This window comes from Colletotrichum graminicola (genome assembly GCF_000149035.1).
Source record: "Colletotrichum graminicola M1.001 genomic scaffold supercont1.58, whole genome shotgun sequence".
Lineage (NCBI taxonomy): Eukaryota > Fungi > Ascomycota > Sordariomycetes > Glomerellales > Glomerellaceae > Colletotrichum > Colletotrichum graminicola.
The window spans coordinates 6467-30193 of NW_007361062.1; the positions used below are offsets into that span (position 1 = coordinate 6467).

The 23727-nt window shown below is 43.0% G+C and overlaps 6 protein-coding genes across 6 annotated transcripts; 4 read left to right on the top strand and 2 right to left on the bottom strand.

The window, feature by feature from the left end:
- Nucleotides 1-1471: 1471 nt before the first annotated feature.
- On the top strand, nucleotides 1472-1825 carry GLRG_10233 (uncharacterized protein; the record flags this gene model as incomplete). The annotated part of the gene is made up of 2 exons (XM_008100918.1): nucleotides 1472-1528; nucleotides 1580-1825. The coding sequence occupies 2 exons, from the start codon at nucleotides 1472-1474 to the stop codon at nucleotides 1823-1825; spliced, it is 303 nt and encodes a 100-aa protein (XP_008099109.1).
- A 9383-nt stretch (nucleotides 1826-11208) lies between these two features.
- GLRG_10234 (dihydropyrimidinase) lies at nucleotides 11209-12885 on the bottom strand (the record flags this gene model as incomplete). Its single annotated transcript, XM_008100919.1, has 3 exons — nucleotides 11209-12555; nucleotides 12619-12786; nucleotides 12850-12885. The coding sequence occupies 3 exons, from the start codon at nucleotides 12883-12885 to the stop codon at nucleotides 11209-11211; spliced, it is 1551 nt and encodes a 516-aa protein (XP_008099110.1).
- A 605-nt stretch (nucleotides 12886-13490) lies between these two features.
- GLRG_10235 (carbon-nitrogen hydrolase) lies at nucleotides 13491-15302 on the top strand (the record flags this gene model as incomplete). The annotated part of the gene is made up of 1 exon (XM_008100920.1): nucleotides 13491-15302. One exon carries the CDS (start codon nucleotides 13491-13493, stop codon nucleotides 15300-15302), a length of 1812 nt encoding a protein of 603 aa, XP_008099111.1.
- Nucleotides 15303-15588: 286 nt separating this feature from the next.
- GLRG_10236 (fungal specific transcription factor domain-containing protein) lies at nucleotides 15589-17706 on the top strand (the record flags this gene model as incomplete). The annotated part of the gene is made up of 4 exons (XM_008100921.1): nucleotides 15589-16283; nucleotides 16351-16983; nucleotides 17049-17395; nucleotides 17453-17706. 4 exons carry the CDS (start codon nucleotides 15589-15591, stop codon nucleotides 17704-17706), a joined length of 1929 nt encoding a protein of 642 aa, XP_008099112.1.
- A 129-nt stretch (nucleotides 17707-17835) lies between these two features.
- On the bottom strand, nucleotides 17836-19626 carry GLRG_10237 (NCS1 nucleoside transporter; the record flags this gene model as incomplete). Its single annotated transcript, XM_008100922.1, has 4 exons — nucleotides 17836-18286; nucleotides 18347-18836; nucleotides 18901-19374; nucleotides 19446-19626. 4 exons carry the CDS (start codon nucleotides 19624-19626, stop codon nucleotides 17836-17838), a joined length of 1596 nt encoding a protein of 531 aa, XP_008099113.1.
- Nucleotides 19627-20187: 561 nt separating this feature from the next.
- Nucleotides 20188-23656, top strand: GLRG_10238 (male sterility protein; the record flags this gene model as incomplete). Its single annotated transcript, XM_008100923.1, has 4 exons — nucleotides 20188-20324; nucleotides 20379-21041; nucleotides 21116-22842; nucleotides 22899-23656. The coding sequence occupies 4 exons, from the start codon at nucleotides 20188-20190 to the stop codon at nucleotides 23654-23656; spliced, it is 3285 nt and encodes a 1094-aa protein (XP_008099114.1).
- Between the last annotated feature and the right edge of the window lie 71 nt (nucleotides 23657-23727).

Here is a 23727-nt window from a genome sequence, read left to right on the forward strand (position 1 = left end):
TGTGCTAGAAGAGCAGTGAATTCCCTGTAAAGATGAGACAGATATAGTTGTTCGAATGCTTGATCTTCTGCACTGAATTTGTAATCCATCCGGGACATCTTCTGATTATATAGAAGTTTGTATAAAACGTGTAAAACATATCTTAATAATCTTTAGACTCTATTTTTATATTACATTAATTACTTTTATAGACTTTAATAAAAGAATTAATTACTTGTATAGAAGAAAAGGTTAAAGAAATCAGTGCATTATCTACTTGATTATATGTTTAATAATACTAAGAACCTAGTTATTACTCTTTAAGTAAATATAGTTAAGCACTTCATCCTAGGTACTACGCAGCCCCACACCTATTACTATCTATTACCACCACTATCACCACTTATTTCCTCGGGCTTACCGCCTACCTACATATACCATTCGGCTTCACTAGAATAACAAAAGCTAAGTATATCTAAGACTAGCAAAGTACAATAGATTTAATAAAGAAATAAGTACCATATACACTAGTTTAATTTGCCCACATCTACTTTAAAGGCTAACCGTACGGGGTATCACAGCCTTCCATCAGCTAAGTCTATTATAGTAGGCAGTCAATCAACCCACCCACCCATCCACCTACCCAGTCAGCCGAGCTTGCACCCAAACTTCCTGCTGACGTACGTGACTGCCCCTACTTTTGCCAGTATCTAATCTATGTTTCTGCTAGTAAGCTAGACTGATTACAGCGTCTGCTATATCCCTTACAGTTAGCCTATAAAGTAGATGTAGGCGGATTAAACCAGTATATACAGTAGAATACTAAGTCTTGTAGTTATTTAGATATAGATAGCAGTTTTTAGCTATTTTTAGTAGGAAAGGGTGGCCAAGATGTGGGGGTGGCCTAGATATGAGTGCTTTCACTTAGGGTGTGGTCGGCCGCTGCTCATGAGTAGTGATTAGTGGCCAGGAGGGACTTTTTGTTACTTGTGCCCCCCCTGCTTTATTATGCTCGTTGTACCGCCAAAGTAGGTATAGTCTGTGGCCGCCTCACCGCTTGCTTGAATAGTCAAAGGTTTGTGATGTTATATTATTATAAAAGTTTAGGCTAAGGGGTAGTTATAGGGGGAAAAGCTAATATCTACATTTTCTATCATTAGATTTACAGCTGAAATGATTAATTATTAATGCTTACTATTACTTTGTTACTAGAAGAGGCTGGCGATAGTAGTAGTGTTATAAATAGTAACACATAACAGGAAGAATTATCCTTAACACTATTACTATTATTACTACTAGCACTAGTAAACAATTTGCCTTATGTAGTTAATACTACAATAGATATCTATCTTGTTATTAGTAATAAGGGTTTTATTATTAATAATAACAGCAGCAGAGGCTGCTACTGTTAATATTGTTGTTGTTGTTGTAAGTATTGCCCTCCTTTGCACATCCGGGCTGGCCACTAATCACTCTAGCCATTATTCTGACAATGCCAGAGCCAGCGGCAGAAAAGCCTATTTTGAATAACGCTTTCCCTCTTTGGGTGGTGGGTTGCGATTAATTCAGAAAGATACATTGCATAAATCTGACTTTCTAGTTGCCGCCAGCATCCGGGCCCGGGTACCCCTCGGAAGCATTTGTGCAGGCCGGAAATGACCCCTGGCCACTAATCACTACTTATGAGCAGCGGCCGACCACACCCTTAATGCGTTTCTCTAGGCACTTCCTGACTTGGGCCCTCGGGTACGCCGTCACCGAGACAAAGGCGTCCGATTCTGCGACAATCTTCTGGTCGGGGATGAGGACGTCTATGATGCAGAAAGACTCGGCGAGGCCGGGATAAGTGGATGTTAACTCCCCCACCCTATATCCGAGCCACCCCCGCATCCGAGCCACCCGAAAATGCCGTATTTCCCCTTCTTTATTAACACCACTACTTTTTTCAAACTATCACAACAATTACCATTTATAACCAAACAACGCCATTTTTTCAAGATACTTTCTGTAACCTATTATAAAGTAATATTCTAAAGATAAGCTCTAACGGGCCCTTCTAGAGGTGTAGTCTAGAAAATGTATACAAGCTGTTACTTAAGTATAAGGTATACTATATTAAACACTTTAATATTCATACTATAGTAAGTAAAGTAAGAATACTGCCTTTAAAGATAAATAGCACTTATCTTAGGCCTAGGAGGATAATCTAGCTAACTATATTACCTTTTAATAGTCCCTTAGCAGATACGTCAACCATTAACAAGTAAAAGGCCTAGCAGAGCGTATAATAGGCAATAGGCATCCTCCTATAGGGAGGAAATAAATAGCCCGATTTATATAGTAAAGTCTATTTATTAGAACCTTTTAATCTAGAGTAATTAATACTTAGTAATAAGTAGTCTATTCCCCTAAGGTTATTAAGGATTTCTTTTATTATTTAATTAATATCTTTACTATCTAAGAAATTTATTTACCTAACTAATAGAATATAGATAAGACTAGTATTATAAAAAGTAAAAGGGGTAATAGGCTAGTGCTAGGCTCTAAGGTATTATAATATATCTAGAAAAGGCAGCTAGGATCCTAAGTATAGGTATCTATTATTAAGTGTATATTTACTACTAGTAGCTCCTTACCCCCCTTAGTTATATATAAAGGTAAATTACTTTAGGCCTAGTAGTTTTTATCTAACTTTAATATATATAAGCTATAGTAATTTATAGTAACTAATAATAGCTAGATAACTAATAATACTACCCTTAAATAGCTAGAGAAGGTCTTTATCTTACGCACTAAGCCTACCTAGCTAAAAGAGGCTAAACTACTAGTTCTTAATAGATATTATAGCTATATAACTATTAGCTTTATATATTAATACTAGTAGTATAATATATATTTACTATTTCTACTGCTATATGCCTCTGCTGTCCTCTAGCCTCTAGATATAGCTGTCTTTAGCCTATTAAAGCAGGCCTATTATAAGGAGGTTAGATATCTAGATAACTAGGTTATAAATTTAACTATTACTAGTAAAAAGGTATTCTTAAAGTGTTATTTTAAGGCCTATAAGGTATTTATTATATCTATTAGTATTAATAGTAGCTAGAGGTTATTTAGATTATAGCCTATATATATAAGACGCCCTCTATCTAACTTAATAGTAACTAAGGCCTATTAGATTATCTAGGCTAGCTAACAGATAAGTTAGCCTAGCAGCTAGTAGTAAAATAAAGCTAAGTCTATTATCTTATAGTTAACAACTTATTAATTTACTAATCTATAGTATTAATTACATTAGTTAACCTAGATACCTATACTATTTATTACTTATTTATATAAAAGGGATATAATAAGTAGGTATCTAAAGAAGCCTTTCTAAGAAGGTAGGTTAGCTTATTATAGGCCTAGTTAGATAATATATAGTTATATAAAGAGAAAAAGGTCTACTTATCTCCTAATAGCACCTTTACTACTATAGAGGATATAATCTAGGCCTAAAGTCTGGATCCTAGTAATATAGATAGTCTAGATAAATCTAGGGCATCTAAATTACCTAGCGAGGCCGAAAGTTGTATATGGGTGGGCGGCAGAGATAGTGAAATAAGTGGTGATAGTGGTGGTGATAGTGGTAGTGATGGTGGCTCGGATGCGGGGGTGGCTCAGATATAGGGTGGGGGAGTTACTGTCAAAGTGGGCGAAATGGCCGCGTGCGCCAAGGCGCAAGGTGGGTAGCGGTTACCAGGCAGACACATCTGCGGGGCGGCCCACAGTCCCCGAAGTACTGCACTTTAATTAATAATTAATATAATTAAATAATAGATATATTTAGATATTCTGATTAGTTAATTAAGTAAATGTGGGTCTACTATATTCTTCTTATTTTTTAAGGTTAATCTAACTACCTACCTACCTATCTACACGTAACCTATTACTAATAACCTATTACTAATAACCTATTACTAATAACCTATTACTAATAACCTATTACTAATAACCTATTACTAATAACCTATTACTAATAACTTATTATAACTATAGTATTTATTACTAATTAACCTTTTACCTTATTATTTTTTTTTTACTATAGTTATAAGTCTCCCTTAAATAACTACTAGTAAGGCTAATATAATTAATACACTATATAATAAATCTTTAACTTTCTAACTACTATTACTACCTAACTATAAAAATGATATAGTTAACTTTAATCTAAAGAATTTTTAGAAAAAGCTTAATAGTAAAGATATTCTTTTTACTAGCTTACTTACCTATCTAGCTATTTACTTTATTAGGACTTACCTTATATATTCTTAAGACCTAGGCTAGCCTTATTATTATATTTAATAAGCTTACTACTTACTATAGGTAATATATTAACCTTACTAAGCCTAAAAGGTAGGCGCTACTAAATTAAAATAAATATAAGCTTTTATTAGTAATTTCATCAATTTAACTAAAGCTTAAAGCTATACCTTTAGTAGTACTACTACTACTTACTATTACTACTTACTTTAGTTAACTAAAGCTAATAAGCCTTAAGGTAGTAAAGCTATAATAATATATAACTACACTATATAAGTAGGTATTAGTTACCTTACATATACTAAAGTTATTAAGTACTAGATAAATAACTTTACTATAATAGTTGTTATTATTAGACGTAAGAATATCTCTAATATTCTTATACTTCTTTATCTTATATTTCCTCTATTATAGAGGTTATTAATATATATATATATATAATCTACTAACCTAGCAGATTAATATATATATTAATTACGTAACTATGCCTAATTAAATAATCAACAGAAGATTAGAGAAGATACTAAAATGTCTAAGATCCTACCTTCTACTTCTATCTTTTCTATAAGGTTATTACTTTAAGTTAGGGTTATTTACTTAAGGTTATTAAGTTACGTAGCTAAGGGTTAATTTATAAGCAGCTTACGTAAGTATAGAATATTCTAGTAAGCTAAGTATAGCTATATAAAAGCTAGAATTCTTCCTGTTTTCTAGTCTTCTTTCCTTCTCTCTCTAAGTAAGTAAATAGTTAACAATCTAACTACTATACTCTCTTTAACTACATATCCTTATATCTTCTATTTACCTACCCTAGGTATAAGTATTTCTATTTCCTTTTTATCCTATATTCTTGCTTCTATAGGATATATCTTTATATAAGAGATATACTCTCTTATATTATCTTTAGCTAGAATTCTCTATCTAAGAGACTAGCTTACTTGTTATACTAATAGGTTATAATCCTAGGTAATATACCTAGGGTTTCTATATTACTATAAGAGTTATATATACTCTTTAGTAGTCTATTTATTTATCTATTTATAAAGTAGACCCCTTATACTATCTTTTTTATAAGAATATTAAGGCAGAAAAAGTAAGCCCTTAGTATCTCTTATAACTAAAAAAGGTATTAAATATCTACTAAGAGGTTATATAAGTATTAATAGCAGCTATAAAATCCTCTAGCCGCCTTATATATCTTATAAAGATATATATATTTATAAAGAGGCAAAAGAGTAAGACCTCTATAGGTTATAAGAATACCTATTTTAATTCTAGTTAAAAATACTAAAAAGAATAGCAGATATTATTAAGGCTACTACAGGCTGTTTATTGCCTCTAGAACAACGTCTCTAGGGTATAAAGAATTAGAATTCCTAGATTACTTCTATTTATCTCTTTTTTAAGCTATTAAAGCTTAGTACCTATTTTAAAGAAGAGATAAGATATAAGAATATCTCTAGAGAATAAAAAACACAAGCCTTATTAATTATAAGGCAGAATCTTTAAAAAGAACCCTTATCTTTAGTATTTAATTTAAAGAATCCTAAGGATACTTTAAATACACTAAAGTTATCCTATAAGGGAACAGGCCCTGTTCTAAGGCAACAGTTATACTTAGAATTTTACGCTATTTTATAAGTTAGCTTAGGCCTTTATAACTACTTACTTAAATGTCTTAATTAAATCTACTTACTATAAGGTATTAAAGACCTTACTACTAAGTAAGTTACTTTAGGTTATTTAGCTACTAAAGTCTACTATATACTATAAGGCTACTTTAGCTGTTATAAGGCTGTTAAGTAGGCGCTAGTAACTATAGGTAGCTATTAGCTTTCTTACTAGGCTATATATAATATAGGCTACTACTAGCTTACTACTTATTTTAATCCTTACTTTATTAGCTATAACTATTTATAGTACCTATAAGTTACTAAGGTAGAGGCTTATTACTATATAAATAACCTCTAATTTTAGTATTATATAGTCTAATATACTAATAAAGTAAGTAATAGGCTTATATAGGTATCTAAGGCTAGCCTTATATTACTATAGTAATATAGCCTTTTTACTATAATAGATACTACTTACTAGACTAACTAGCTTAGCTAGCTACTTTATACTATTATAGTTAAAGATACTATAAGTAGCTAGATACTAGTTAGCTACTTTCTTACTAAAAAAGGTAATACTAATATTATTACTACTTGTTTATATATATTAAAAAGCTAAGCTAAGTAGTAGTTATATTACTTTCTTACTAATAATTTAGCTATTAAATAATATACTATATATAATACTTTTTATAGCCTTAAGAATAATAAGATAAAAGTATTATACTTTTTTACTATATCTACTATAAATAGACCTTTTACTATTATCTTATAAAACACTTATATAGCTTATACTATATAATCTTTATATTAAAATACTACTATAAAAAGCTAGGCTATTATAAATCTATTACCACTATAATAAAAAGTCTAACACTTAAGTTATATACTTATATTAAAAAGAACTAGCTAGTAACACTTAACCTTTAGGCTAATTATACCTATAACTATTTACTACTAACGTATATATATAGTAAGCAGACTACTTTTCCTTTTTTTTACCTCTTTAACCTTTATATTAATATTTCTCTACGCATAAACATATAATCCTCCTTAATTAAAAGCCGTATTATCCTTACCCTTTAAGCTATCTAGAAAGACCTAAAAATGTCTATATAAAGAGTAGCTACTGTCTTTAACGTCCCTTATATAACACTATATTACTAACGTATAGGACGCGTTATATAAGACAAAACGTATCTAAACTTAAAGAAGATAATAGAAGTTAAGAAGGAGGTAATTCTTAAAAAGGTTATTAACCTAATTAATTAAAGGTTTTTTTTATAATAAGAGAATATATAAGATATAGCTAACTAACTTCTAAACGTATATAACGTAATATATATTAGACCTTAATAAGTAAAGAACTTTATATAATAATAACCCTAATTAAAAATATAATTTTAATATTAAATTAACTATTAGAGAGCCTTAGCTAAGGATTTTATAATTATATAAGGCTAGTTTATACTTATATAAAATATAATTATAAAGTATAAGATATAAGATTATAATATTTATAATTTTAATAAGACTAGCTTTTTAATAAGAATACTATTATATATAAAAGTTATTATAACCTCTAATTATAAAGAAAAGTCTTATATAAAGTAGCCTAGTAATTAAGAATAGGCTTTTATTATTTAGGGTGTATATATAGATAGCTAGGTAATACCTCTATATATTATTATAAAAAGTAAATATTACTTTTTCTTTTAGTACTAAAATAGCTAATTCCTAGCTTTATAATATATTTACCTAAGTAAAAATAAATAGACTATAAATAAGATTAGCCTAAATTAGCTAAAGCACTTTAATTAGTATATAAAGTATTATATAAAAAGTACTTATTACCTTTTAATTCTAAATAGCTATAATAGCTATAAATTAACTAAATTTAATAACTACTATAAGAAAAAAAGTATTATTACTTTATATATACCTATTTATTTATTATATAAGCTTTAGCCTCTTAATATAAGTTATTTTAGCTTATTAAAGCTTTTATATAGTAAGGAAATAAAAAAAATAATATAGATATAGATTTTATATATTATAAAAAATAGCTTTTTTCTTACCTTTAAAGTAGTATTCTTTACTTTAATAAAAAAAAATATATAAGCTAGCTTTAGATAGGCTAGCCTTATATCTTTTAACCCTAAAGTAGTTATTTCTTACTTAGATTTTAAGCTAAACATACTAATACCTCCTAGCTTATATCTAACTAGCTTAGGCTTATAAGACCTAAAGACACTAACTATAGCACTAGAGGGTATATAAAGTGCTAGTTTACTTAAAAAAAAGATTTAAAGATATTAAGAAAGCTTACTAATACTAATATATAAAGTAATTAACTTTTAAGCTAAAGGTATTAGTAAGTTAGTATATAGGCTTACTCTTATTAAAGCTAAGAACTTTAGACTTTATATAGGGATAAATATACTAAGTAAGTAGTAGAGGGCTAAAAAGACCTAACTACGTCTTAAAGGGTCACTTAATATAACTAAAGTAGAGGCACTATATAAAGAAAAAGAGGGTGTTAAGGCTAGAGGTAAGAAAACGTCTTAAAAGGAGGCTTATATAGAGGGTAGTAAGCTACGTGTGTAATAATATAGTAATTACAGTAAGACTAGATATAACGTATAAACCTATAAGATAGTTTAGGATAGTAGTAAAGAATAAAGCAATATATATTTTTAATTAATTTTATATAATCTAGTTAAATTAACTTATAGAAATAATTAAAGAGTAAAAAGATATAGTCTGCTTACTATAATTATCTGCTTACTATATATATACGTTACTACTTTAGGCTATAATAAGTAACTTACTTAAAGCCTTTTATAACCTTATTAAGTATAGCTATTATTATATACTTTAGTAATTTAGCTTATAAGAGGTTATTAAGTATATTAGCTATATTAATAGTAAATACTTTACTACTACTAAGCTATACCTTATAAACTTTTATAGTAAAGTTCTTTATAAGTAATAGGTCTTACTTTATCCTTTTTACTTACTTATACTTATATAAAGTTAATTACTAGTAAGCTTTGTAAGGTAAAAGTAGTAGCTACTAATAGTTTAGATTAACGCTATAATATATAGATAGGTAATAATAGACCTATATATAACTATAGCTTCTATAAGTAGTAGGTATTACCTTATTAATATATTCTCTAAGAGGCTATAACTAAGGATAATATTATAAGCGCCTACTAGTAGTAATAAATATAAGGCTAAGGTAAGGCTAGGTATAAAATATATAAGGCTTATAAGTTATACTATATACTATATATAGCTCACTATAAGGGTATTCCTATACCCTCTAGGCTTACTATATATAGTTATATAAAGGTATTATTAAATTAGTACTATTAATAAGAGGAGGCCTATTATAATAAGTAACCTAATTACCTTATATAGTATATAATATAAGTAGAAGAGGCTATTACCTTACTAAGTAGTTATATAGTTAACGCCTAGTAGTAAGGTAAATAAGTTAGCTATAGTAGTTAATTAATATTTTTAAAACTATAGTTAGTAATCTAGCTAAAAAAAGAATTATAGACCTTACTGTTAATAAAAAAATAAAAAGTAGTAATATAAAAAAGAATAAAAATAATAGGTAATATAATAGATAGGTAATATACTTATATATACGTATAGATATAGCTATATCTATGCTAGCCTCCCTAGGTATGCCTCTTATACTGCCACATTAGGTTTAATACTGACTTGAGGATAAATAGGTGGCAGCTAGGGCGAAAGCCCCTGAGGTACACATGCGCACAGATGTCGCCCTGCAGATGTGTCTGCCTGGTAACCGCTACCGCCGTAGCCCTTCTAGCTCCTAGATAGTTAACTATAAATACACCTACTGTCTAGTACCGGTACCTCTCTTGTCCTATGTCCCTTGTTTAGCTCCTTGTTATTGTTCGTCTTGCTTCACTGCTCTGCTGTTACGCTTTGCCTTTACACTGCCTCACTTCACGTCACTATCGCAGCCTAGCTCTATCCTGTCAGATCCGCAACAGCTGCCAGGAAGGCTGTGTTATTAGGCTATTTATTACCTCCTTATAAGAGGATGCCTATTACTTATTATACACTTTACTAGGCTTTTTACTTGTTAATAGTTAATATATTTACTAAAAGACTATTAGAGAGTAATATAGGTAACTAAATCACACTCCTAGGTCTAAGATAACTACTATTACTTATCTTTAAAGGCAGTATTCCTACTTTACTTATAAAAGTATTAATACTAAAGTGTTATATATAGTATACCCTATCTACAAGCAACAGCCTAGAGGCTATACTACCTAGACTACACACCTAGGAGCGCCTGTTAGAGCTTATCTTTAGAATATTACTTTATAATAGGTTAAAGAAGGTATTCTAAAAAAAAAACAGCGTTATTTAGTGATAAATAGTAATTGTTGTGATGGTTTGGAAAAAGGTAGTGTTGTTAATGAAGGAGGGGAAATGAGGCATTTTCGGGTGGTTCGGATGCGGGGGAGGTTCGGATATAGGGTGCCTATTACTCCGTACTGAAGCCGGAAGTGCAACAAGAGCCTTCTTAATCAAATGTCGTCGTCCTGAGGGATGGTCTGACCCCACACACGAGCGATTGCGACATCCCGCATCTACGCCGCCTTCCATCGAAGGCCAATTGCCATCATGCTTGGTAATTGGGCATTTGCTTTGCCTTGGGATATCGGACAGGATGTGGGCAACATGTTGAGATTGGGTACATAACTGAATGATACACCGCACCCTATCCAGTAAAGAAACATCAAAGCTTCCTTCCCTGCCATGTGACACGTACAGAGTAGAGACGGATTTTTTTCAAACGGACGAAGAGAACTGCAGTGACAAGAAGAAAAGAGATGAGGGAACTAATGAAGAAATACTAGAGGCCCGCCAGGTCAAAGGGCAGATGAATAGTGGGTGTAACGGTTGTTTTCTATTAATATACATGAAGGAGAAGAAAGGATTTATTACGGGTTGCCTTGTTGAGGGTGAAAGATGGGTGAAAGGAGAGGCGAATTGTTACAATGATAGCAAGCACGCCGTCCTCTGGACCACAGCCGCGGTTCAAGGCGCTTGATAGATATGAAAGGCCGGTTTGCTTGGACAAATTGATGTCACTCACCCACACAAAGGGGGTTTCCATGTTGCAACGTTTGCGATATCTTAGTCTTTGCTGTCACTTGGTACGCCCAGGGGAAACGCCGTTGTAAACATTTCAATGAAACTACTGGATTTTGAAGAAAAGGAAAACTGAAAGGAGAAAACTTGGTATAATTATCAACTAAGGGTATGCCAAGGTTGGCTTCTTGACCTCTGGCAGTGGTTGAAACTCATTGACCCAACGGTTTCTCGGCTTGCTCAATGTGCTCTTCCCACGTCGCAAGAACTGCCCGAATCCCATTTCGCCAACAATACCCCCGTTGTCTCTATCCCAAACCACTTTGCCCCTCAAGATGGTATACCTCGGCCAGTTGTTGAACTTCATTCCTTCAAAGGGCGAGTAATCAATGTCATGGTGCAACATGGAATTCTCTAATACGAAGGGGTCGATCTTGGCCGTGGTCCCCTCGTGAGCAGCAGCTTGCTGAGCCGTCGGATACCATATTACCAAGTCGGCATCATAGCCGGCGGCGATGGCTCCTTTGGTGTCTCCGAGGCCGTAGAGCTTGGCCGGATTGGTCGCCGTTACTTCAACGAATTTCTGAGGCGTCACTCTGCCAGACAGCACACCGCCTTCGAAAAGAACCGGCATCCGGGTCTCCACTCCTGGCAAACCGTTTGGAACCTTGTCGTATCGCATCGATCCGGCCTCGTCGATTCCCGCCTTCTTCCCACAGGGATGGTCGTATTTGCTGGGCGCATGGTCCGAACTGAACGTCGTGAACGTCCCGTTGACGATACCTGTCCACATGGCTTCCAGGTCCATGCGGTCCTCTCTGAGCGGCGGGCTGCAGATGTGTTTTGCGCCGGAGAAGCTGTCTGTCGGATGAGAAGGGCGCAACGCGTCGGCTGTGAGATAGAGATAGTGTGGACAGGTTTCTGCGTGAATCGGAAGAAGCCTCGTTTGGGCGTTTCGAACATGGGATGCGGCCGTCTTGGATGACATATGGACGATGAGTATGGGGATGTCTGAAAGCTCGGCCAGGGCGATGATGCGGTACGTTGCCTCGTCCTCGGCGATGTTGGGACGACTGATGGCATGATAGTACGGGGCAGTGAGCTGCTGCTCTGCAAGGCGTGCCGTAATCCAGGAGATCATGTCACTGTTCTCGGCATGGACCATGGTGGTCATTCCCAAGTTCCGTGTCGCCATCATGACATCTAGGATTTCCCCATCTTTCAGCTGCAACGGTTCGTATGTCATGTACAGCTTTACGGAAGTGATTCCCTCGCTCACGAAGAACGGAAGCTCTTCGCGCAGGATGGTCGGCGTGGGGTTAGTGAGAATGAGGTGAAAGCCGTAATCGCAGTAGGATTTGCCCCTTGAGCGCGAGTGGTAGTCCTCGACAACGGGGTGGAGAGACTGATGGTAGCGTTCCTGAGTCGCGAAAGCAAGGATGGTAGTTGTTCCGCCGGCGATGGCGGACCTTGTGCCGGTCTCAAAGTTATCTCCCGTCGGGGAGTTGTCCTACTTGTGTGTTAGAGATCAATGATGCAGGGTGTATTATGCGCCCAAGTGAGTCCGTCTTACCTGGTCGAGATGAACGTGTGAGTCTACGCCGCCGGGCATGACGAATCCATCTTGAGCATCAATGACCTTCTCGGCCGAAAAGAGAGAAGCCAAGTTCTGGCCAACCGCGAGTATCTTTCCATCTCGGACAAGTATATCTTGACGAGGGTGAACGTCAGATGCGGTTACCTAATAGTGATGCATCAGGCGTCAGGCAAGTGTATGGTCTTCCGGGTCGCAGTAGAGACTCACAACCGTCGCGTTCACGATGATCAGGTCAACCTCCATCTCGGAATAATATCGCTAACCGGGGAGGATCATTAGTTTGACAGCGGCGTTGTCGTGGCTCTGTTGCGATTGGGTTCTCTGATCTCCGTAGCGTATTCACTCCCTCAAGCCTTCAATCCAAGATTTAATCGCGGCTACCAGTAACTATTCATGACTTCTCAATCTCTCCGTGCGTCTACGTTCTGATTGCAGATAAAGACGTCTCGAAGATAGGCCTGGCGTAGATAAAGATAACCAAGTTGTTATGAGTATACATACAAGCTGATAGTGTATCCTGGTTATCAGGCTGGCCCGGGGACACACCATCAGCTTGTCTAATCATTCAGTTATCATCATGTGATTGGCGGAGATGCCTATCACCCGCCTATCGCCCCAGCGGTCGGCATGGGGCCTGCAGATAGATGGGAGGGAGGGGCAGAACACCACAGCTATAGGCGCGGGTGGTTTCTTAGCAGCGCCAAGCGCAAAAAAAGCCGAAGTTTCCCTCAAACTATGACAGTAGTAAAAGCGTTCGGTTCCCAAGTAGATGTTGCAAGACAGAAAGACAGAAAGACGAAAGTAAACGTTTGGAAAGATCAACAGTCGGCAGTCAACAATCAACAGCCATGGCGTCTCGTGTTCTTCGAGTGGCGGCAGCCCAGATGGGGTCGACACATTATAGTGACGCCCGGACTAAGACGATGGATCGGATGTTGGCACTTCTCGAAAGCGCCGCCACCAAAGGAGCACAGCTTGTTCTGTTTCCTGAAACTGCTTTCACAACCTTCTTTCCTCGACATGTCATCAACGACCCGGTAGAGCTCGACTCTTTCTTCGAACATGGCGACATCACAACGCAACCCCAGACTAAACCGCTGTTTGACAAGGCCAAGGAACTCGGAGTCGACGTATCAGTCGGCTTTGCCGAAAAGGCCGACAACGGCGAAACATTCAATTCTTGCATCTACTACCACGCAAAGACAGGCTCGATCCTTTCAAAGTATAGGAAAATCCACCTCCCTGGAGACTTTGAGCCGTTCGCAGACCCAGAGGCCACCAACCAACTGGAGAAGCGGTACTTCAAGCCTGGGGATTTGGGCTTCAATGCATTCCGTGTGCCTGACCTCATGGAATCGACCAAAGAACGAGGAGAACCCATCTTTGGCATGATGATATGCAACGACAGACGTTGGGCCGAGAGCTGGCGGGTTCTCGGCTTGCAAGGTGTTGAAGTCGTGCTCTGCGGCTATAACACGGCCGGATTCGCGCCTCTCCTCTGGGGATCGAGCGCCAGCATGGACCCGGATGAGGCGCGCAAGACGGCCCTGTTCCACCACAAGCTGGTCATGCAAGCCCACAGCTATACAAATGCATGCTTCAGTATCAGTGCAGCTAGGTGCGGTCTCGACGATGGGAAGTATGACCTCATTGGCGGCAGCTGCATCACAGGGCCCGAGGGTGAGCTCATCGCCGAGGCGTCCACGACGGGGGATGAGGTTGTCTACGCGGAAATCAACCTAGATGAATGCCGTCCAGGCAAAGAACGCGTCTTCGACTTTGGAAGACACCGACGTGTTGAGCACTATGGACGCATCACGGAACAGACGGGTGTTGTGGAGCCTCCCAGGCTATCGGTCAACAACGGACATGGTCCGGCAAACGGTTCTGAGGGGGCCCCTACGGCCGTGAGCAAGAAGATCCGCATCCTCCTGATCAACCCCAACAGCACACGGGCAATGACGGACGCCTGCGTCGCCATGGTGGAGAGTCAGCTACCCCCAGATGTAATTGTCACGGGCTTCACCGCACCGAGACCTTCCCCGTCGGCGATTGAAGGCAGCTTCGATAATGTCATGTCGGCCGCTGCGGCCGCGCGAGCGGTTCTCCCTCTCGCATCTACGCACGACGCAGTCCTGGTGGCCTGCTACTCGGACCACGCCCTCATCCGCATGCTTCGGGAGGAACTTCCCCGTCAGCCTGTCATCGGCATCATGGAAGCGTCGCTCTTCGCAGCCCGGACCCTTGGTGGGCGGTTTGGGCTCGTTGCGGTGAGCGAGCGGTCTCGGGTGTTGCACGAAGACAGCATTCATCACTATGGGTTCTCCACCTCCTGTGCCGGTGTCATCTCCTGCAAGCTCGGGGTGTTGGACCTTCACGAGAAAAGCCAGGGTGAGGTGATGGGCATCATGGCCAACGTCGGGAAACGCCTGGTTGAGGAGAAAGGGGCCGACGTGCTGCTGCTCGGCTGTGCGGGTATGACACCGCTCAAGGGTGCCGTTGAAGCGGCTGTCGGTGAAGATGTGCAGGTAGTCGACGGCGTGCTGGCCGGGGTGCATCACTTGGTGGGACTTGTAAGGATGGGAGGCCGGACGGCGAAGAGCGGCGTGTACAAAAGCTCCGGTGACGGACGCAAAGCAAGGGATCAAGATTGGATCTAAGTTGGCCGCGAGACCGGCCAGTGTATCTACCATGTAGTGTGTCCATCTCGACTTGGCATCAAAGGGGAAACAACCGCCGAACAAGGAGATACGACTCATATAACTCGCTCATAAACTGGGGGTTTGTCTGCATTGTAGACCAACCCAATTGACCAATCGGACATCGTCCTCTTATCAGAGTGTGAGGCAACTATACTCCGTAGACCCAACATGAATAATACTGGGGACGCGGGGAACATGAAGCGTGAGAACAGACTTCCTCCATCTTCTCCTTTGCCATAATATCATGGAGAGTCCTAATCGCAACCGAACTAGGAAGTCTAGTCATCGTAATAGCCATCCTTGCGATTTCTGCCGCTACAAGCGCGCCGCCTGCCTGTTGCACCATCAGCCGCCTTGCGAGCTGTGCAAACGGCTGGACAAAGACTGCACCTTCGTTGGCGAACCCAACAAAAGAAGACGCATCTCAGACCCTCGCCGTCTGAGCGATTCTAGCCATGTCGTCGTTTCCCATCACCAGAGTCAATCTCCTTCCGATATCGGCATGAGATCCCCATTCACCGAGACTAATTCGCCCGGGAATGAAGCAAATTTCGGCAAAGACGTGGCGGACTCTACCAGTCCGAACTCACTACATGCCGAGAATCACCTACCAGACACGTTCCCGCGAGATGTCCCCCCATCGCCGTCGTCGTTGGACGCAACCCCTGGTTATAATGCTCAGGCAATTGGGCTCAGCGGCGAGTCAGATCCATATCTGCTTCATCTGTACCGTTTCGACGAGAAAAACGAGTGCACCTTTCAGCAACTTCGCATCAGGAACGTGGGCTTAAACGATGGCACGCCTACCCAGTTCATGCTTCAAAACAACTCTCTGGCAAGAAAGGCACAGCCAGAAGGTCTTGCGGGCGGCGAGTCCGACCTTCGATCTGAAGTTGCGGATATGATACCCGAAGGGGTCGGCAAAAGGCTGATCAACCTGTAAGGCGGGAATCCTTTTTACCCTGTTGCCATTGTCTCGGAAATCTCTAACAAGGCGACGACTCAGTTTTTGGAGATATGTGCAGCCATACTTTCCGATCCTCTCCAGGGAGCAGGTGATTCAAGAGACTGACACCAAGCCATCATCCTTACCAGTTTGCCTCTTGGCAGCCATCTACGGACATGCCCTACCATTTTGTGTCTTTGATGACAAGCTATGTGTGGACGTCGATACGCTGCCTTCGGCAGATCGTCTCTTTAAGCTGGCGTGGATGGCAGCCCTCTCCCTGTTTCACACCCCGTCACTTGCTGTGGTGCAAACAATGCTCCTCATGATCCAGCGTCGGCCTACCAACAAGCACGTTGCGGACACCCCGTTCAAATGGGTCATGCTGGCAGACACCGTTGCACTAGCACAATGTCTCGGCCTTAACCTGGACCCGACGGATTGGTCGATACCATCATGGGAGAAGCGGCTTCGTCGACGACTGGCCTGGGCAGTCATCGTACAGGACCAGTGGCTCAGCCTGAATTTTGGCCGCAGCTCCCACATTCAGGAATGCGACTGGGATGTATCTTCTCTTCGCGCAGACGACTTTGAGTCTATGCCCGAGGTTGATGGCGATGCACCAGCGTTCAATCACTTCCTGCAATTGGCTTCATTGACCGAGATTGTTTCCAAGATTCAACGACACATGTTGTGAGTTCCAAGGGCACTGGCTTCCGTCCGGGAAGGCTCAATGAAACCGATGCTGACTCGCATAGCTCTGTCAAAGCCACAAGGGTGCTTTCAAAATCCCTGGAAGCGACTTTCGAAGTTGCCCGGCCCTTGCGAATGGAGCTCGCCCAGTGGTTGCAGGATCGTCCCGATGTGGCAGACCAACCATCCACATGCGTGCCTCATCATGGCTTGGACGGTAACGGCAGTATAAAGCTTGCCTACATCACTGCGAAAATATCGGTTTTCAAAGCTCTGCTGCGGCCGAAGAACACTGAAGCTCCTATTGAGGCCCGTATGGCCTTACGTACAGGGGCTATGGCCGTCGCTCGAGAGATGTATGACTTCTTGGTGAGACTCGAGGCCCATCATCTAGAAGCGTTCTGGCATTCGTGTAAGTCAACCCTAGCTAGCCTACGGGGAGGTGATTCTCTCGCTGAACAACGCGCAGATTCACGAGTCAACTTCGCCATCGCTAGTAACTTCATCGTCCTGCTGTTCGCCTTGTCCCCGTCCCCGGCGGATGCTGATGAGTCGTTGACGCTCTTGACTCGTTGGCGAGGCTTGCTGCGCATCAAGTCGAGGAGCTGTGATCTCCTGAATCTGAGTCTGCTTCGACTGGATGCCATGTTCGTAGCCGGGCTAGGGAAGCTCATCGAATTGACGCCTTCTGCATCCGAGGCGGCGTCGAATCGGAATTTGTAACCGTCATGTCGTCGGATGACCGCAGAGAGATAGACAAACAATCAGACTAGCCCTTTTCAACTTGTATGTGGATTTCTCTAGCCTTACTAGTGTATTATTCAAAATAGGGAGCATATGCCAATGGGTACATCAAACCGGCTTAACATCTGGGTCTTTGGTCTCCATGCCCTGCTCTGACCCGATCGATTCTTCCGTCTCCGGCAGTCCGTCGACGTACAGCTGCTCTCGTCTGTCGTCAACAGGAAAAGGCACCATCTTCCAGCAAAGCCAATACGTAAACCCAGAAACCACCGTACTGACCAGCCAGCTCAAGCTGTACAGATAAAGTGCTCCCTTTGGAATTCCCTTCGCGCCACAAGCCGCTGCGAGCCCGGGCATGTTCGGGATAATGCCGAAAAAGAAAGCAATCACAGCTCGAGGGTTGACCCCGAAAGTGTAATAGTGAATGCCTCGCGGGTTATAGAGCGACGAGACCGCCACTTTACGACCGCGGCAAATCCAGAAGTCGGTGACGATTATGCCCGCGATGGCACCCAGGAAGAGGGCATATCCACCAAGGAAGGAGGAGAAGGACTTTGCACTGTAGTCGCCGTCAACATCAAAGAAAATCCGACAGCCAAGGGAGGGTCCCAAAGCTTACCTGTACTGGATGTACCACGGCACGGCGCACACGCCAAAGACGGCGCATATATAGGCCCCACGCCTGTTGTTGATGTACCTCGGAAACCAGAGCGAAAGGTCATTGCTGAACGAGACACTGTTCGCGCTGATGTTCGTACCGATAACGGCAAATGCCCAGCAGAGACCGGCGAAGAACTGCGCGGCGCGGTTATCCCACAGCACGGCGACCTCCAAGGGATTCCATGTCACCTTGCCGTAGATCACCTCCGAGGCGCTGCTGACCGTCGCGCCCAACACGCCGCACATTGTCACGAGTATACATAACCCCACGGCTTGGGTCCAGAAAACTTGCTTTGGATCCCTGGCGTATCGGGTGAAGTCCGGCATGTTCAGAGCGAGGGTGGCTTTGGGACCAATGGCGCTCGTGACGCACTGGAAGAACACCACGACTGCCGGGGTTCCGTCTTTGATGATGGTGGGTTTGGAAAACGTGGGTCCGAAGCCCTTGCCTGTAAAAGCATCAGCGCCTTGTCTTGGTCGTTGGTCCGGTAGAGTAGAGAGTTGAACGCTTACCAGCGACGATGGCCCAGATGAAGAGAGTCAGGCCAAAGATTGGCATGATGACCGTCTTGACCATGAACATGTACCTCAGACTGCTCACATGCAACCAAAGCAGAGGCAACTGGACGATGATGAAGAGGAAGAAGCAAAGAAGCTCCGAGCTTGTGACGTGGGCGTCGGCCGACAAATGGTTCGGGAAATGTTTGAACTGCGGCCAGATGGCAGAGATCATGACTTGCAAGCACTGTCCGCCCTGGAAAGATTGCGTGCCGAACCAGATGCAAGCAACGACTCCGCGTACAAACACTGCGGCGTACGACCCCCTTATGCCGAACGATGCTCTCGTGAAAACCGGGAAGTTGATTCCGAGGATGCAGCCAACATATCCGTCGAGTATTGCCGGAATGCATACCAAGACATGGCCGATGAATACGGCGAGGATGGCCAGACCAGGATTGAGACCTTTCGTCACAGACGTTGACGAGACTGTTTCCAAGCAATGGGAGTTGGTTAGGCACTGTCCCGAACGTCGGCTTTAATATTGTGTTGTTACGCACCTTGATACATGGAGATAGAAAACGCTTCGGCGACCCAGAATCCGAGCAAACTCGGCCAGCCCCAGGTGCGTTCGGGCGAGCCCATCGGGATGGGATCCATGTCTTTGTTGGAAAGCCGGCCCCCCTCCGTGCCGAGTCCGGCGTTTTCGGAGCGGAGCTCCAGGCGTTTTCGAAGTGCCATTTTGCGGTATTGTGCTGCTGGTCGGCGGCTGCGAGTCCTTGGGGTTTGCCAAATCAGATGCAGAATGCAAAAGGGTATTAATCCCAAGTCGGGCGGGGACTTGTGAACAGATGTCTCATTCTTTTTACTTACACAATCCCATTTACCTAGCCTGTCCTCACGTTCGCCTATTTCTTCGACAACCATGTGCTTATCAGATTGCTTGGCCTATCTATCTCCTAGTGCGGACACTCCCCTGTATTGTTTGGTCACGATGTGGAGATAACCATGATAGGCTTTCATCCGCTATCAGCCAGATTGTGGCCCATGCCATATCACTCGTTTTATCTTGTCTGATCGCTCCGTTCTTATCATCAGGTCAGTTATCAATCCAATCGGACAGTGTTACTCTAAGCAGATGGCTCAACATGTACTGTGATCGCTCAACTGAGCTCGACAAGAAGACTTGAGGCTTTAATGGACATCATCAAGCACGCCAACGCCGGGGGGCCCGAATCTTGGGATGAAAGTTACGAGTAACGCCACAACTACACTGAATCGTAACTTTTTGACTTCGCAAACATGGCACCAATCGCGACTTCAGATCTGAAGTCTGATTTACCGAGCACCATGGTCGACCCGTCCGTGTTTCCTTCGCCAAATGCGGACAAAGAACTGACGAGGCTATGGAACTTGCACGGCGAACCTCACAGCACGAAGTATTAAGTCCCCATGATGCTTACCCGTCATCACCTCTGACTCAAACTGCATAGCTTCTCCAACCCAAGCTTGTCGAGCATTGCTGCTTTGGTCCGGCACAATGCGGCGACACAGCCACTGCAGGCGGCATTCATATCCCCCGTAGACAACTCATTCGAGGTGTTCAATTGGTCTACGCTCCAGAATCTTTGTTGCGAAGCATCAGGATATTATTCAGAGAAACTCCGGAATGAGATCGAACACGCCAATCAGACCGGTCAGCAACCCACAGTCGCGCTGCTGGGAACTGGGACCTCGATTGATTACTTGGTCACACAAATCGCCTTGAACAGTCTGCATATCCGGGTCCTTCTGCTCAGCAACAAGAACTCGCCCGCAACAAGAGATCACCTTCTCCAGGTGTGCAACGCAGTCGCCATCGTCGTTGACAAGGCGAACGGGGCATCTCTTGGCGAGGGAGAGGCCTGTAGACTCTCGATTGTCGATCTGGCCAGCCTCGCTGACCTGCGCGAGAGTAGCCAGAAGGCCCCAAAGGATAAGATAGCGTTTGAAACGACTGACGAGTGGAACTTGCAATCAATGATAATTCACTCGTCGGGCTCCACGGGAATGCCAAAGCCGATCATCCATACCAACAGGAGTTTGTGTCAAATCGCCAGGATGTACAGATTACTGCCAGAATATTTTATAGAGAACTGGTATCTCTGCTTTCCGCTGTAAGACTTACCAGATCTCTCCCCTTGTGTTTGTTCGAGGAGTCTTGGAGCAGCTGTTAACGCAAACCGAACAGTTTCCATATTGCAGGGCTATCAATTGTTTTGTCGGGCATCCCGACAGGACTTCCGACGTCCCTTCCTCCTGCAAACTGGCCGCCAGCCCCGAGTTCCATTCTCTCGGCGTGGAAAGCTCTGGAGGAGATTGGTTACCCGGCTGACTGCCTCCATTGCGCCCCCTCTGTTATTGAGGACTTGTATGAATACATATCCCTGACCACCAAAGACTTCACACCTCTCACGCGGTTGAAGGTGTTGCAGCCAGGCGGGGCTCCCCTGTCTCCTGCGATGCTGAAAAAGCTTCAAGCGCTTGGGGTAAATGTGAAAACTACCTACGGGACTACCGAGATAGGGCCGCCCCTTCGAACGATACCACACACGAAAGACAATCCTGACGTGTATCGGTTCCGAAATCTCTACCCGGAATCGCCCTTGGTGCAAATGGAGCCCTTGGGAGACGGCTTGTTTGAGTGCGTCGTCTACAAAGGCTTCCCTCTCGCAGCGGAGCTTTGGCTTGACAAGTCAGCGCCGAACCCATATCGTACGGGAGATCTTTTTCTCCAAGACCCTCCCGGAACTGGATATTTCGTGCTTCAGGGCCGGCGTGACGACATCCTCGTACACAGTAACGGCGAAAAGACACACGCTACGGCGCTCGCCATGTCTTTGGAGGAAAACAAAACCAGTATTATCTCAAAGACGGCAGTGTTTGGTACGGGAAAACCATGCCCTTCTCTCGTTGTTGAGATCCGCTGGGACCGTTGGGACAAGGTGCGCGAGACGTCAGATATGCATCTCGACGAAGCCGTGTGGGAAGTGGTACAGGAGTGCAATGAGAAGGTTGCGGCTTACTCCAGGATTCCCCGCGAGATCATTCTCATTCTCGGAAGGGACGAGACCCTCCCCGTCACACCCAAAGGAAATGTGCGACGCAATATTGCGTGGGAGTCCTATGGAGACAGGGTAGAGGACTTGTACAACCGCTTCCTCGGTGACACGTCAACCACCGATGGTCTTGACAATGTTATACCCAGCGATGCCGATATTTCGCCGGCAGAAACCATTCAACGAGCCGTGGCTGGTGTCCTGGGGCTTTCTCAGGAAGATATAGCCGAGGACCAGGATTGGTACGGGCTCGGGCTGGACTCCCTCCGCGCAGTCGAACTGCGGTCGAAGCTGGTCAAGGTTTACGGGAGCTTTCCTCTGATGTTCATCTTCGAATATCCAACAGTGAAAGGACTACTCGGGTTTCTCCAGAACTACAAGAGAGAAGGGTCCGGCGGCGAGGCCTCCGTCCAAGATCAGCACCATGCGTGGGCCGAGTCGACTATCCAGCACATGAACCGCGAAATTGACCAGTGGGCGACCCTAGCGCCTCAAAGCATCGGCAACAGCCCAGATAATGGAGAGGTCGTGTACTTGACAGGTGCCAGCGGCGCTCTGGGCAATGCTTTGTTGGAAGTTCTCGTTCAGCTGCCGGCAGTTAAGAAGGTCTACTGCGCCGTACGAGGGGCCGATTCGCAAGCTCGAGTGAGGGACTCGATGAAGTCGAGGGGCTACTCGGAGCACATCTACCAGAGCGAGAAGATCTTCGCGGTCGACTACGACATGAAAGACACAAGCCTGGGATTGGACGGCCAAACTTTTGAGCTGCTGGCCAGCGAAGTAACTCTCGTAATGCACAACGCCTGGAAACTGGATTTCAACCAGCCAATCCAGCAATTTGAGAATGACTGCTTAAGAGGTATGTGCCCGGCTTTCCTCGGATGGTTTATTCGGTTAGACTGACTCTGACTTTAGGCACCATGAACCTGATGTCCTTTTGCCTGAGGGGAGCGAAGAAGAAGTTCGTTTTCATGAGCAGCGTCGCCGCAGCGATGGGCAACCAGTCTGGCACAATAGTTCCGGAACTGCCTCTTGGCCCTGATCCCGCAAACGCACTCTCCACGGGGTATGCGCAGTCCAAATTCATCGTGGAACAAGTCACGCAGCACTATGCTTCTGTGCTCAAGATGCCTGTCCATATTCTCAGAGTTGGCCAGCTGTGTGGTCATTCGAGACTGGGGGTATGGAACCATACGGAGATGTGGCCGATCCTTATGATGACCGGGCTGGATGTGCTCTCAGCAATGCCAGTGCTGCAGACCAAAGTCGACTGGCTTCCGGTCGACATTTGTGCAGAGGCTATTCAGAAGGCGGTGTTCTCCTCTGCCGATGAGTCTCCGTATGCTGTGACTAACCTCGTTAACCCGGCCCCCATTTCCTGGGATGAGTTGCTCTCTCTGCTGCGTGAGGCCTCGGGGCTCGAATTTGCACGCGTGGAGATGAGCGAATGGGTTTCCCTGCTAGAGACCCAAACAAGTCCCGCCGGCCCGCAGGATCACAAGACTCCGGCATTGAAGCTTTTAAGTTTCTTCCAGGAAATGGCTAAAGGATCCGGAAACGGTGAGGGCGTGGTGTTCGAGGCGAGCAAAGTAGGCGGTGGACGACGAATCGACGTTCATATGGTGGGAAAATGGTTGGAGAAATGGCAACAAGCTGGGCTTCGGGGGTTTTAGGTTGCGTTTGGAGGAACTTGGATGATGTAGAAATGCTACTTAATATCTGAATCCCAGGGACTCCGCGGCTT